The sequence below is a fragment of the Hippichthys cyanospilos genome, chromosome 4 (assembly GCF_059441005.1).
Source record: "Hippichthys cyanospilos isolate Australia breed blue-spotted pipefish chromosome 4, RoL_Hcya_1.0, whole genome shotgun sequence".
NCBI classification, from domain to species: domain Eukaryota; kingdom Metazoa; phylum Chordata; class Actinopteri; order Syngnathiformes; family Syngnathidae; genus Hippichthys; species Hippichthys cyanospilos.
In genome coordinates this window covers 11,064,620-11,077,909 of record NC_142372.1, presented here as the reverse complement: position 1 = coordinate 11,077,909, position 13,290 = coordinate 11,064,620, and the positions used below count along the sequence as shown (strand labels likewise).

Below are 13,290 nucleotides of genomic sequence, written 5' to 3'. Positions count from 1 at the left end.
AGTTAGCCTTGCTGACACCAGTGATACCGGTGTATCAATTCATATAGATTATTGAAAGTTTTAAAAATATTTAACCAAAAATTAGATAAGGAGCACGTCTCCTGAAGTACCACAAAATAGAGATATGCTTAAATTTTATTTATTTATTTATTTATACATTTGGGGGGAGGGGGGGCAGCATCATGTTGCGCATAAATGTGAATTTTGTTTTGTTTTTGTTTTTTTAATTTTTTTCATTTTTTAATGTCTTTGTTGAAATACCACTTTATGGAAACTCTTTTCGGAGGCAAAAAATAGGTATCGCTATACTGTACTGAAAGATTGTTTCATTCAAATATTAGAAAGATTACGTTTCCTGATTTATAGTCAGTTAAATGATATCAATATTAATACATGTTATTCATAAAACTTTAAAACGTAAGTGATTAGGAATTCGAGCCAATACAACGTTTTGATTTGTTGAATGTTTTAAAAATGTTCTTTGTAGTTCTGTTGGGTCACGTTTAGAATTAAATGCATTTTATTTCATTTTTATCAGTTTCTTATGCTGTTCTTTACCTTAATTAGATATTATTCTTATGGGTTATTTTCCTCCATGTACTATATCTGCCGGTTGCTGACTTGTGGAATTTTTTACGAATGTTATCAATTCAACATGTATCAGCGGGCTATGACATCATTGGAAAGGGTTAATTAAAAGACAGGGTATGTTTTTCCTTGCAAACACATACACAAACACAGTGCTAGATGCCTTATCAACAACGTGCAGACAGCAGCATAATTACAGCCAAATAAGGAAGCGGCCTTTTGTCCAGTGAAGTCACAGGTATGAAAGAAAAGGGTCTCCACCCTTCATCTAGCCCCCCCACCCCTGTTTTACTTTCTCCTCCCTCACTCATCCTGGTGCTCTCGTTCCATCAATACTGTTCTCTCTCTCTCCATCATCAGCACTAAATTCCCATTGATGTTTCTTTTCTTCTGCCGTATCGATCGCTTCATGAGAAGGAGGTGGGGGAGGGGGGGTTCAAGATGGCGTTATCTGTTAATTAATTTGTCCTGAAGCTGGCCACCTATTAATCAGACAGATAAGAGGCATTGGATGGCTGAACGGCGCTGACAGGCTAGCGAGGAGAGGACGGGGAAGGATGGGGAGGGGGGTCTTGCATTGGACTCACATTTGCACACACACAAACACACACGTTCACTCACAGTGTACAGCCAGCATTGGCCCACAGATTGAAAACATGCTGATGAGACAACACCTTATGCACATTCTCACTGGCACGTGCATTGTTGCACAGGAACAAGCGCGAGAAGCTCCTCTACCAGATACAAATCGTTGATTCACTTTGAGAAGAAATGCTGCACTTGGCCTCCATAAATTAATCATGAGGCTTTTAATTATAGGTGTTTCCCCTCATACTGGAGCAAGGGTTGTTGACGGTGTGTAGTGTAGTGTGTGTGTGTGTGTGTAAATATATATATATATATATATATATATATATATATATATATATATATATATATATATATATATATATATATATATATATATATATATATATATATATATATATATATATATACATATCGTTGACATTCCCTTTAGCACAGCTCCGTTTAATGGATGCATAACGCAACCCTAGCCACTACTGTACCTTCTATTCTATGTGCCTTATAATGTGGTGCGCCCTATATATGAAAACAGTTTTACATTACGCCATTGATTGAATGTGCGCCTTATAATCCGGTGTGCCTAATAGTGCAAAAAGCGTGCTGTTTTATTTTTTCTTAATTCATTCTCTCTCTGCTATGGTAAAATAGTAAAATAGGTGGAAAGTTGGATGTTGCTGTAATAACTTCGTTGGCTTTGTAAAAGTGTTTAAGGTAAGACCTGTTGACAGATTCAAGTTTGTAAGTATGTGAATAGTAACAATGCCAATTTCCTCCATTCACACTATTACACAAACGGTTGTATAAAAAGTAAAATTCTCTGCCATCTGGCACTGTGGCTATCCCCTTCCACTTTGTGTCTATGTATGCATTCCGGTGCATTTAAGTGAATGCATATGTGTGTGCAACATTGTGTGCCTGAGCTCAGTACGTACAGTAGTTGTTGACTGAATGAATTGGAGCATGTTTCAAACAACAATAGCCCGTAATCTGGACATAATGAGACGTCTGTCATTACCCATAAACACATTGAGAGATAAGAATCCCCGAACACACACACATGCACATACACTGGCATGCACTCCCCCATCTCAGGAGGAAGCGCACGGCAGCAGATGTTGTTGAGGAAATATCTCCCTTCTCATCTGCGCGCTACTCCTGGCAGGATGTGCATCCAAAACCTACACACACACACACACACAGCGAAGTGCTGCGGTGCAGGCTGACAGGTGCGCTCACATGGGCCACCTCTCTTATGAAGACTTGCACGCACACACATGCAGCGACCACACTCTGGCGCAGGTGTGAATGGATAGGTGTGTGGGGTGAGGACAGCTGTGAGGAAGGTGTGAGTGGGCATGTGTTCCATTAAAGGGAAAAGGAGAGGGAAGTGAAATGATTCATTGGACCAATCAGGACTAAATTGTGGATAGGTATGAATGTGGGTGTGAATGGTTGTTTGTCTATATGTGTTTTGTGATTGACTGACGACCACTCCAGGGTGTACCCTGCTTTTCACCCACTTAGCTGTAATAAGCTGGAGCTCAACCGCAAAACGAAAAAAAAGATTTTTACTTCTTTGGAATGTAATGGCCAGGCGTCTCAATATTTGTTGGTGAATAGACAATCGCAAATTGCCATTTGAAGAAAAAAGGAAATTTGAAGCCATGGCTGCAATTAGAGACCATGTTTGAGAGGTGCAGCAGCGATGGGCAACATTGATCCAGGCTGGTTGTGTCAGGGGGAGATAAGGCTTACCTGTCCCCAGAGGACAGCCCTGGGCACGGGGAGGGAGGAAGGACAGGAAGCAGATGAGAAGGAGGAGGAGGAGGAATCCGATGGACAGCTGGACGGATGTAAGGAGGAAGCTGGTTTGGGGGGGGGGCATTTTGATCCTGTCCTCTTAATCAAGACCTTATAAATGATCATATACCGAGGAAACCGGTAAATTGAAATAATACAATACAATACAGTGTCAAACGGTGGTTCTCAAATGATGGTATGACTTACAAGGTATCAGCAAATCTAATTGCCATGTAAGGAGCATGTAATATCTCTTTTCAACTTAAGAGCAAATGGATTGGAGCATGAAGCAACCTTTTGCTAAGTGGTGTTATCGTGACTCCTTTTCAAATGCATTGTTATTATTGAAGCAACTGTCATACATAGGAATCAGTCAAAAGGGGGAACCTGGCTGAAAAATATACACATTTTAACTCATTTATTTCAAAATTGTATTTTAAAAAATATTTAAAAAAATATTTTAAGAGTCTAAACATTCAACATTCATTCAGATATATTGTATTATGCCACCCACGATCAATAGTAGTGTTCAATATTTTGATGCTCTAACATTGTTCTTATTGTGTTCTCTGGCAGGCTTCTCCACACTGTCTCTCGCAGACCAGATGAGTCTACTGCAGAGTGCATGGATGGAGATCTTGATCCTGCGTGTCGTGTACCGCTCACTTTCTTTCGAAGACAAGGTTGGCATCATTCTGTTTATTCTCCTTCTTTTTACACAGTAATTCCCAACTAATGCCAATCTGGCGATTTCCGTTTGCGTCACTAGCTGGTGTATGCCGAAGACTACATCATGGATGAGGACCAGTCAAAGCTGGCTGGGCTCCTGGACCTGAACAACGCCATCCTGCAGCTAGTCAAGAAGTATAAAACTATGAAGCTGGACAAGGAGGAATTTGTCACTCTGAAGGCCATCGCGCTGGCTAACTCAGGTAGGATAAAAACTGTGTGTTTGTGAAGTGCACAGAGCGTTAATCCCAGGAATCTCCATTCCTGAGGGACTCATTTAAACGGAGCCATCAAAGAGCTCTTTTCAATACTCTTTAGCCAAACACACACGACTCGCACTTTCACACAAACGTAGATGAAAAATCCTTCGCGCACACACGCTCACACACGTACGTTATGTACAGTCCACAGACGCTTCTGCGACCTGTAGCCCACCTTGTACACGGCTGCCATCCCTTTTACAATTAGCATAGTCGTCTCTTCAGATGCCTGTTAAATAAGGTGAAATCATTCGAGCCCAAAGTCTGTCGATAAAGGCCCCTCTCTGATGTGTCCGACCGCATCGACAGCTGACTGACGCACACACTCGTTTTCTCCACACACAACGCAGACGCGCGCCTCGCCCCTCCCCTCCCATGACCCGTCTTTTGAACTTTGTCTTGGATGGCGGCCAGCTCTTCAGCACTCTTTAATTACAAGGGGGAACTGTCAATACAATGTGTTTAAATGGGAGATGCGATGGAGCTTTGAATGGCCAGGGAGGGGCTTTTTGTTCTAATCCTGACACCATCAATGCACCGACACCCCAAATCTGCCACTCACTTTTGAACATCCCAATTAAATCGCAGTGAAACAAATAGATGTCGGTGCTGTGTTACAGATTATTTACAATTGGAATCATTGCAAATGCTCATGCACATTCAAGGATGCAAACTATCATGCAGAAATATTGACATTATTTCCAGGTTGGTTTGTGTGGCAATCGATGTGTTGGCTGTGTCTGTTTTGTGCGTTAGTTTCTGAAGCGGGGCTGTGCAAATTGGGGGTGGCCCCTCCCCCACAACAGGAAACATTTTTTGAACATACATACATAGGAAGGGGAAACCCACCACCACTAGATAAATATTATTTGTCAGCTGTGGAAAAAAACGACAGCTTGATGAACATCTTCATGATTTTATTTTTTTTTATGAGTGAAACTGCAAAGTGGCTAAAAATTGATGCAAAACGTTCACTTTCTTTAAATTTCATTCATTTATCTCATTGTATATTATTGTGAAGCACCTTATTATGAGATATATATATATTTTTTTTTTTTTTTTTTACCAAAAGGCCTATTACAAACGTTTTTGTTGTTTTGTTTTTCAAGTATGGAATAGACAAATGGCATTTCTATTAAACATGGTCACTGAAACAAATTAATTTCATGTACACGTGTATACATAAATGTTAATGATCTTTCTTACAAGTTCCTTTCAGGTGCCCTTACTGCTGCTCCGCTAATCCAAAGATTTTGTCCAGCACAACTAAAAACAACTCTATCCCTGCTATACATATTTATACGTGGCATGAAATGACAAAACACAAGTGTTACCAGGGATTTCACGTTTCAATGTAGGAAATAATAGCCGTCCCACAAGGATACTAAAGCAGTGTCAGAATAGCTTCAAAAAGTCATATTTTGCTATTATGGGTTTCGTTCGATATGCCCATCACCATTGAAAAGTAATCTGCGAATCACAAAAACTTTGCGTGTCGGGCCCATCTTTCTACTGCTCGTCAAGACAACAGAGCGCTAGCATTAGCATTTTGAAGGGCACTGACACTAATTAATTCACGGGATGCTAATCGTCTGCATTAATGAAGCCAAGCCTTAAGAAATGTTAGCAAACGTGCCCCACATGTAAAGACACTTTGACTAGCCATGGAACATACAAGGCATATGTGTATGTGCGGGCATTGTTTTCCATGTTGTGATTTAAAAGCTCCTGCTCATTACGCCTCACAGTGAAGCTACATCAGCAGCCGTGACTAGAAGGCAAAAGACTAAACATTAGGTACAAATGTAGAATGTTACAATAATAGCTGTAATGATTTGTGTTTTGAATAGAATTTAGCCATTTTAAATGCTATGTATTGTCATGCGAATAAAGCTACTTATGATCTATTAAAGGAAATATGAGGGTGGACCGCCCAGTCTTTTATAAACTGTGAAGATTTTGGACGGGATACAAGCTTAGTTTTCTATTGATCCATATAGGACAAACCCAAGCGGTCTGCTCCTGCATACTGATCCATGCATTATACTCTATAGATCCAGCCTTGTGTACATATGACATCTGCGGCTGCCTCACTATTTATTGTAATCCATCTCGGACTGTATTCTGAAACAAACAACACACAATTTTATGCTCAACATCAATAACAAACAGCGCTCTGACATTATCAATGAAAACTTTTTTTTTTTTCGTAAAGGAGGGATCTCCTATATTGGGCGGGCAACAGGAAAGTTTTACTACCAACATTCCTTCTGTGTGTGTATGTATGTGCATTCAGGTGTGTTAGTGTGGGTGTATGGCTCAGCACTTGCCTTGTGATTATTATTTAACATGCATGTAGCCATTGATCGGATCCATTGATCAGAGGTTGGGAGCTAAAGGCCAGCTCACATTAAGACTTGGCCTCCCCAAGGGCCAATATGGAGCATTATTATTGAGGGACATTCTCAGCCTTCATGCTGCCACATATGCTGAAACACTACATGCCACCAACAAGAGGGATTACGTGTGTGTGACCATACGTGCGCTTTAGGTGTTCCCGAATCTCTCCATCATCCTACAACTCCATCTTTTTAGGCTCCGCCCACCTGTCTGTGTGTCTGTTCATTCATCACACCCACTGCTCCACACTTTAAGGACACATAGTCGAACACGCTCTGAATCTAAAAAGCTGCAATGTTTTGTGTGTGTGTGTTGGGGGGGATAAAGGCGTGCTCACCGTATATAGCTATAAAGGTTTTAGATTAAATTTCCACCACTCTAAAAAGTTGAGTAAAAAATAACCCAATTTAGATATAAAGGAGATCAACCCAACTTTGTAAGTTTTGTTTTACACATAAAGATGGGTCAGTCCATTTTGTGTTTGACCCAATTCTTTTACAGTGTACTTTTTAACCAATGTTTCTGCGTCAAATTTAGCCCATATCAGGTAAAAAGGGACCAACCCAATTTTTTTAATATATTTATTCACCACTTCAACCAAAGTATTAGTCCATTGTTGACCCAATATGCGTTATTTTGGCCCAATTGTATTTAGTTTGCACAATATGCATCCTGAGCAAATTCCAAGATGCCAAATTGTCCATGGATGTACAAAATGTGGGTGTGAATACAGCCCTTGACAAAAAAAAAAGTGTCTCACCACTCACATCACATCTTCAATTGCTTAAATTCGTAGGGGAATATAAGCAGATCGCAGACAAAACACAAAATTACAGTCGTTTCAAATGGCAACTTTCTGTCTTTAAGAAACAATGAAGGAAATCAAGAAAAGTGATGTGATAGTCACTACGTTGACATTTTACGCCAAGCAGAAGGAAAAAATAAGACATCAACCTTTAAATGTCCTTTCTCCAAACCAACACCTGATTGCAATGACACTAAATCCCCTCTGGAAACATCAGTCCTATTTTACACAGTTCCGGCATGTCTGATATTCTAAGCAAATCATTTTGTTTTCCTCATCAGACTCCATGCACATCGAGGACGTGGAGGCAGTGCAGAAACTCCAGGACGTGCTCCACGAGGCCCTGCAGGACTATGAGGCTTCCCAGCACCAGGAGGACCCCCGGCGGACGGGCAAGCTGCTCATGACGCTGCCTCTGCTCCGTCAGACCTCCACCAAGGCCGTGCAGCACTTCTACAGCATCAAGCAGGACGGCAAAGTGCCCATGCACAAACTCTTCCTGGAGCTGCTGGAGGCCAAAGTGTGAGGCCCAAAAGTTCGAGCAACTCTCCCTCTTTTACACAAACACACACACATCCAAACACACACAATAATATGTCCCTTAAGTACGCCCAACATGACTAAACAAGTAAAGTATACCCCTCTTATCTGAAACCTCTGTTGTCGAAGATTTGAACAAAAAGGCCCAGTTGACCTTTTGTTTGGAAAAGTGGGAGCTGACTGATATGACCCTGCTCCTTTTAAGGGGAAAGAAGAATACACTTCCTGCTGTTGTTATTGTTGGGTGCAAAAACAATGACAGTGGCACTCACGTATGCATTTATTGACGACATTATGAATAGGAACACGCTCAAACGAGAACATATTCAAACAAAGTTCAGATGACTGATGAGACTTTCTCCCTTGGCCCCTTGCATAGAATTTTTTAGGTGTTAAGAAGATAAAGGGAAACAACCTCAAGAAGTATTAAAGACATTGGTAATCACATTATGTGTACGTTGACATTTGGATGGACAATGAAGATGGTGAGGAAGAGATTTGCCTGCCAAAAGATGGAACACTTGCATTCAGCGGATGCCAGCAACATTATGCCATTATCCCATTTTTTTTTCAATCTAAGGCCCTGGATTATTTTTTGTTTGTTTTCTTCTGTTTTGTTTACTATTGATGATTCTGTAAACGCTGTCCGATTACCAGCAGAGAGCAGGCGTGTCTCAATATTGGAGTTGGAATTGGTTGCTTTAAAACCTGCATTTAAGACCTAGCTTCCCTAAAATGTCACCCGCATGTGGCTTGTTGATGCTTTTTGAAGATGAAAAAGATTTCAGAATAACATCAGTGTCTTGGATTGGATGCGTTTAAGAGAGAAAAAAAAAAGAATTACTTTTCCACTGCATAGCACCAGCTCTGTTCACTTTTCTGTATCAAGCGACTAGTTCAGCTGCCAAGTACGAGAACCGCATCACATGGAAACATGCAATAAACAACCACTGAAGCCACCAAATCAAGGCAATCTTACAAAGGAAATTGTGATATATTGCAAGTAGGTGTGAATATTCGATATATCCTGTAACCACTAATTAGAGTGTGTTTTAACCCCCCAAAGTGATCATGGTCAGTAGGGATGCACTTCTGATATTTTTTGACTCTTCTAGATGGCACTTTTACTTCAAAATGGCAGTGGAAATTGAATACATTTCCACTGCACTCACATTTGTATTTAAACTAAGAGCATCATCTAGTGAAGTAAAATAAATAAATCAATAGTGCTTCATGAAGCTTCACAAAGCTTCATCTCCCCATCACTGAAGGTCAAGCACTTTCAATTGTGTCTTTTAACCAATGGTAACAAATTGAACACAATAGGTCCGCAGTACAGTAATTATTACTTCAGCCAGTTAGCAACTAGTCGCTAATCAGGGATCAAATTCGCAAACTTAACACTCTCATTTACCGACTCCCTTTTCACCTTTTCAAAACCACACTAACGCCAAGCCACAGATATTTTAGCGAGGCATTGATACCTGCACCTCACACACCAATTTGTAAAATATTAAAGCTACGGGAACTTAATTGGTAGCATGCAGTGCAAAAGTGGAGCGCAGTGGAAAAACTCCTCATATTGTCCTTGAGTTGCAGTATTTTCAGCCGCGTACATCTCACCACCTTGCACACATTTCACGCTATGAATGTGCCATTGAGACAGTCAAGCGGCGCCTCAGTGCTTCCCTCCTTGCTCAGCTCCCTTCAAAAGCTTCGCAAGATCATCTTCAAGAGCAGATGTTCCAAACGTGTGATGGGACACTGTCAAGCCAGAAGGTGACTGAAATGTTGCTTTATTTTGTTTTCTTGGCCTCTATCTCAAATATGTGTTGCTAAGGTAACAATACTAGGTTTGTAAATAACTGTCAACCTGTATATGACGTATTAGCAGCTTTGATTTTCTTTTTCTCCTTAAACCCAAAACACATTTTAATTGACCAGCTTGACCACACTCAGTGGTTATCGTGGATGTATAAAGATAACAATTTATCATGTGTAAACAAATCAAACGTTTATCCGAGGAGCTTCCAATCAGGAGTACACTGAAAAAAGGATTCAAAGGATGTAAAGAATATGCAGCTTTGTTCGCTCTATTTGTGTGTCAGGCACGTATTAATAATCATTTGTAACAGTCATGACATTGTAGAGTAGCATCACCACAAGCAGTGTTCACTTGAATCATCTTATAACATATACTACTGATGTTTGCAGGTCGTCATGTGACCAAATGTAAAATTTTAAGCAAACCTTTCTCCAAACAAGTTCCATCAAGTGATGCATTCTTATCTGAATGCTATCTAAAATTACTTGCAGTTGCATTGATACATCCTGGGAACCAGACTCATAGGCGCAGTTGCCATCTATGAGGCGGGCCAAACTTGACCAAACAGACAGTTGAAGGAACCAATCAGCAAAGAGCAAACGTGACGTCAGAAAAATGACACGTGAAAGCCAAATATTGAAGAGTAATGATGGAGGCAGAGTAAATTCAACATGACTCGACTAGCGACTGACTTGCTTTTGTTCTAACTTCTGTTAAGACTCTCTTCTGGTGGTTTTGCAGGATCTCTGGATGACAGTCTTGACTGATTTGTACCACTTGGTGGACATGGGCAATATATAAGCAAATGCATTTTTCAGCTCTGGAAAACTAAAACTAACCATTGCTAGACTATATTACTGATTTTACCCACTTTGCTATCTGACTTTCGGCTTTGAAACACTTCATTTTAAGCGTAATTGGCTTAAGTGACAAAGATCAAAATAAAAGTTACTTCCTGTAGTGTATGAAAAGACGTTATTCATGCAAAGTTGTGTTTTTTCTAAACACAACCTCAACCCATGGAAAGGTTTGATTACCCATTAGAGCAGGGCTCCCCAAGTCCGGTCCTCAATAGCACCTATCCAGCCTGTTTTCCGTGTCACCCTCATCCGGTACACCTGATTCAAGTAACCATGATTGTAATCGGACGTTTGCAAAGCTTGCTTATTAGCTGAACATTTGAATCTGGTGTGTTCGAGGACATATACCTCAAAAACAGGCTCGACGGGGCCTCCCAAGGACTTGACTGTCAATGTCAATATGTAAAAGGGGTTCAGTCTGAAAACAACCATGGTTACTTGAATCAGGTGTAGGTGAGGGTTACGTGGAAAACAGGCTGGATAGGGGCTCTCTAGGACCAGACTTGGGCACCCCTGCGTTAGAGCTTTAACAGTCGGTGATTTAAAAATAATAATATTTATATGTAATTTGCAAAGCTGGATAAGAATGCCAAATGTCTATCCAAACTACGAGAAGCTGGCAGCTGAGGAATTACAGTAAGTGTAGTCCATCTTTTTCATTGCTCGCAAACGTCATTGAACATTAGGGGCTATTTTCTCAGCCTTCGTTGTATATTGTAAATACAGATTACAGTTCTAACATAAGACATTTTATTGGAAACAGATTTTTTTTTAGAAAGCAAAATGAAACAAATGCCGCTCAACCTCGAAAGTTACACGTTGGCCGTTTGTACTACGGGGGGAAAAAAAACGTTGCTTTCGATTCCCGAGTCTTCCTTGTTTTGTGGCTCTGCCCTTCTTCCGCTGAACACTGAGGCGTGCCTGTGTGCTTCCCTTTCGCTGACCGCTGTCCTCGAGCAGTGCACTTGCCACTTCTTTAGCAAGCACCTAGTAGACCGGAGGCCATGTGGTCTGGCTGTCGAATCAGTGCGCCGGGCAAAAAACTCTTCGACGGTAAAATTACAGCGCTCATCTCTTACCTGACTACACATACTTAATGAATTATTTAGTATCTAAATGATAAACACAACTATTTAAAGGGGGAGGCTCATTTGTGTAAGTTTCCTGTAGAACAAACAATATTCTGTATATCTTTTAAGTTTAAATGACAAAAGGCAATGCCAGGGGGTTGCATTTCAGAACCTTTTGATAACTACCTTACATGCAGCTTAACAACACCTCAATCATTGTTGTCCTTTTTTTTTTAATTATTGATTTGTTTTAAGAATATTTTAAATTATTTGCAAGGAAGGCCTAAACTCTAATCTTTTAATTATTGTGATGTTAGAGGCACAATGTCTCTAATCTTGTAAATGTAAACTGTAACACTTATAAGAATCCTCAAGATCAACTGTAAAAAGTACATGATTGATTTTTTCCCCTTTTCTACAATAAGACAAAAGGTGCTTTAAAGAAATCATTTGTTTGCGGTTTATTAAAAAATCGTCACCTCTCAAAGTAAACCCGGAGAAAATGCTACAGATCTTCCAAATGTGCACTTGAGTTGTCTTGATTTAATGGTGATATTTAAAAAAAAAAAAAGTCACATCTTTATATGTAAGTTTTCATTTTGAGAAGCAATATTTTGTTGACTGAACTTGACAAGTTGCACTTGCGACCAATTATTGGAGTTTCAACCCAGATAAATAGACTGGAATTTTCCATGAGGTGCAATGGGAAAAGGAGTGGGGCGTTTTGACCTGGTTGCACTTTAAGCACCATGTTTTTTTCTTTCATCTGTTACTAAGACCCATTAGCTGCAAATATTGTATGTAATCCAACTATGACTTGTGTAGCTGAAGCAGCAAAGGATTGTCCATCCTGGCTCGACAGTCATTTTGTTGTATTTAACTGTAGCCGATACTTGTGCTACACTCATGGGCGAGGTAGAGTTTGGATAAAAACTTTTTGAGAAAAAAAAAAAAAAAGACCCTTGCCTTGTGAAGACTTCTGGACAAAGGGAGAGACCCTGTATTGTTATTGAAAACATGTTCGTAGATTTTAGATGTGCTTCACATCAGAAAAAGAAAAAGAAAAAAAAAACTACCTGTATATTTTTGTGATGTGTATCATACAAGTGTGCTCCAATGATAATGTCCATTTGTGTAAATGTATTTATTTCACACTGTATATATTGTTCAATGCAAAAAGAGAGACCTATGATTCTGTAAGTTAAACGACTATTGTTTGAAGCATTACATGTGTTACTCCAGACTATGCCTTTCAGGATTATTACAGTAGAGCAATATCGATTAAAACCAGGCTTCCAGTTTTGAATCTTGTTCTCTTCCTTTTTCAAAACACACCACATTTATTCCAGCACTGATAAATTGTCAGATGAACAGATGAATTGTGATCCATTAATTAAAACCATAGTTAAGTGTGATATTTTAACAATGTTCATATAATTTATAATCTCTAATTTATGATCTCTGTATGTATGCTGATAAGATACTTTTTGGTATTTTCTTGTGCTTGAATTGTCGGGGGTTGGAAAACAAAATTGAATCACACCCTGAAGTGGACACTGATTGGATTAGGGTTATTTTGTATGATATAACCTCTAGGATTCCGGTTCTGGGTGCGAGGACATAAGGAAGACATGAAAGTGGAGTGGCATAAGCAAGTTGTGGGTAAATTTAATTTTTAAAAAGGCTTTAAAATCCACATATTTTTGGAAGGAGCTTGCTTGCCACAGAAGCAATTCAAGTTTAACCTCACACATAAATGTAAAGCACCCGGCTGTGACTGCAGCCAAAGCTAACAAAAGCAACAAAGATGCTAATGTAGCAAATG

The 13,290-nt window shown here is 39.8% G+C and overlaps 1 protein-coding gene across 3 annotated transcripts in view; it reads left to right on the top strand.

The window, feature by feature from the left end:
- Positions 1–12,771, top strand: part of esrrga (estrogen-related receptor gamma a) — a 75,576-nt gene extending 62,805 nt beyond the window's left edge. For all 3 annotated transcript variants that reach the window (XM_088413507.1, XM_088413506.1, XM_088413508.1), the window contains exons 7-9: positions 3,553–3,659; positions 3,746–3,908; positions 7,452–12,771. In XM_088413507.1, the coding sequence (XP_088269633.1) occupies positions 3,553–3,659; positions 3,746–3,908; positions 7,452–7,696 (515 nt within the window). In that variant the 3' untranslated portion in view covers positions 7,697–12,771. The remainder of the gene's footprint in view (positions 1–3,552; positions 3,660–3,745; positions 3,909–7,451) is intronic.
- The last annotated feature ends 519 nt before the right edge of the window (positions 12,772–13,290 follow it).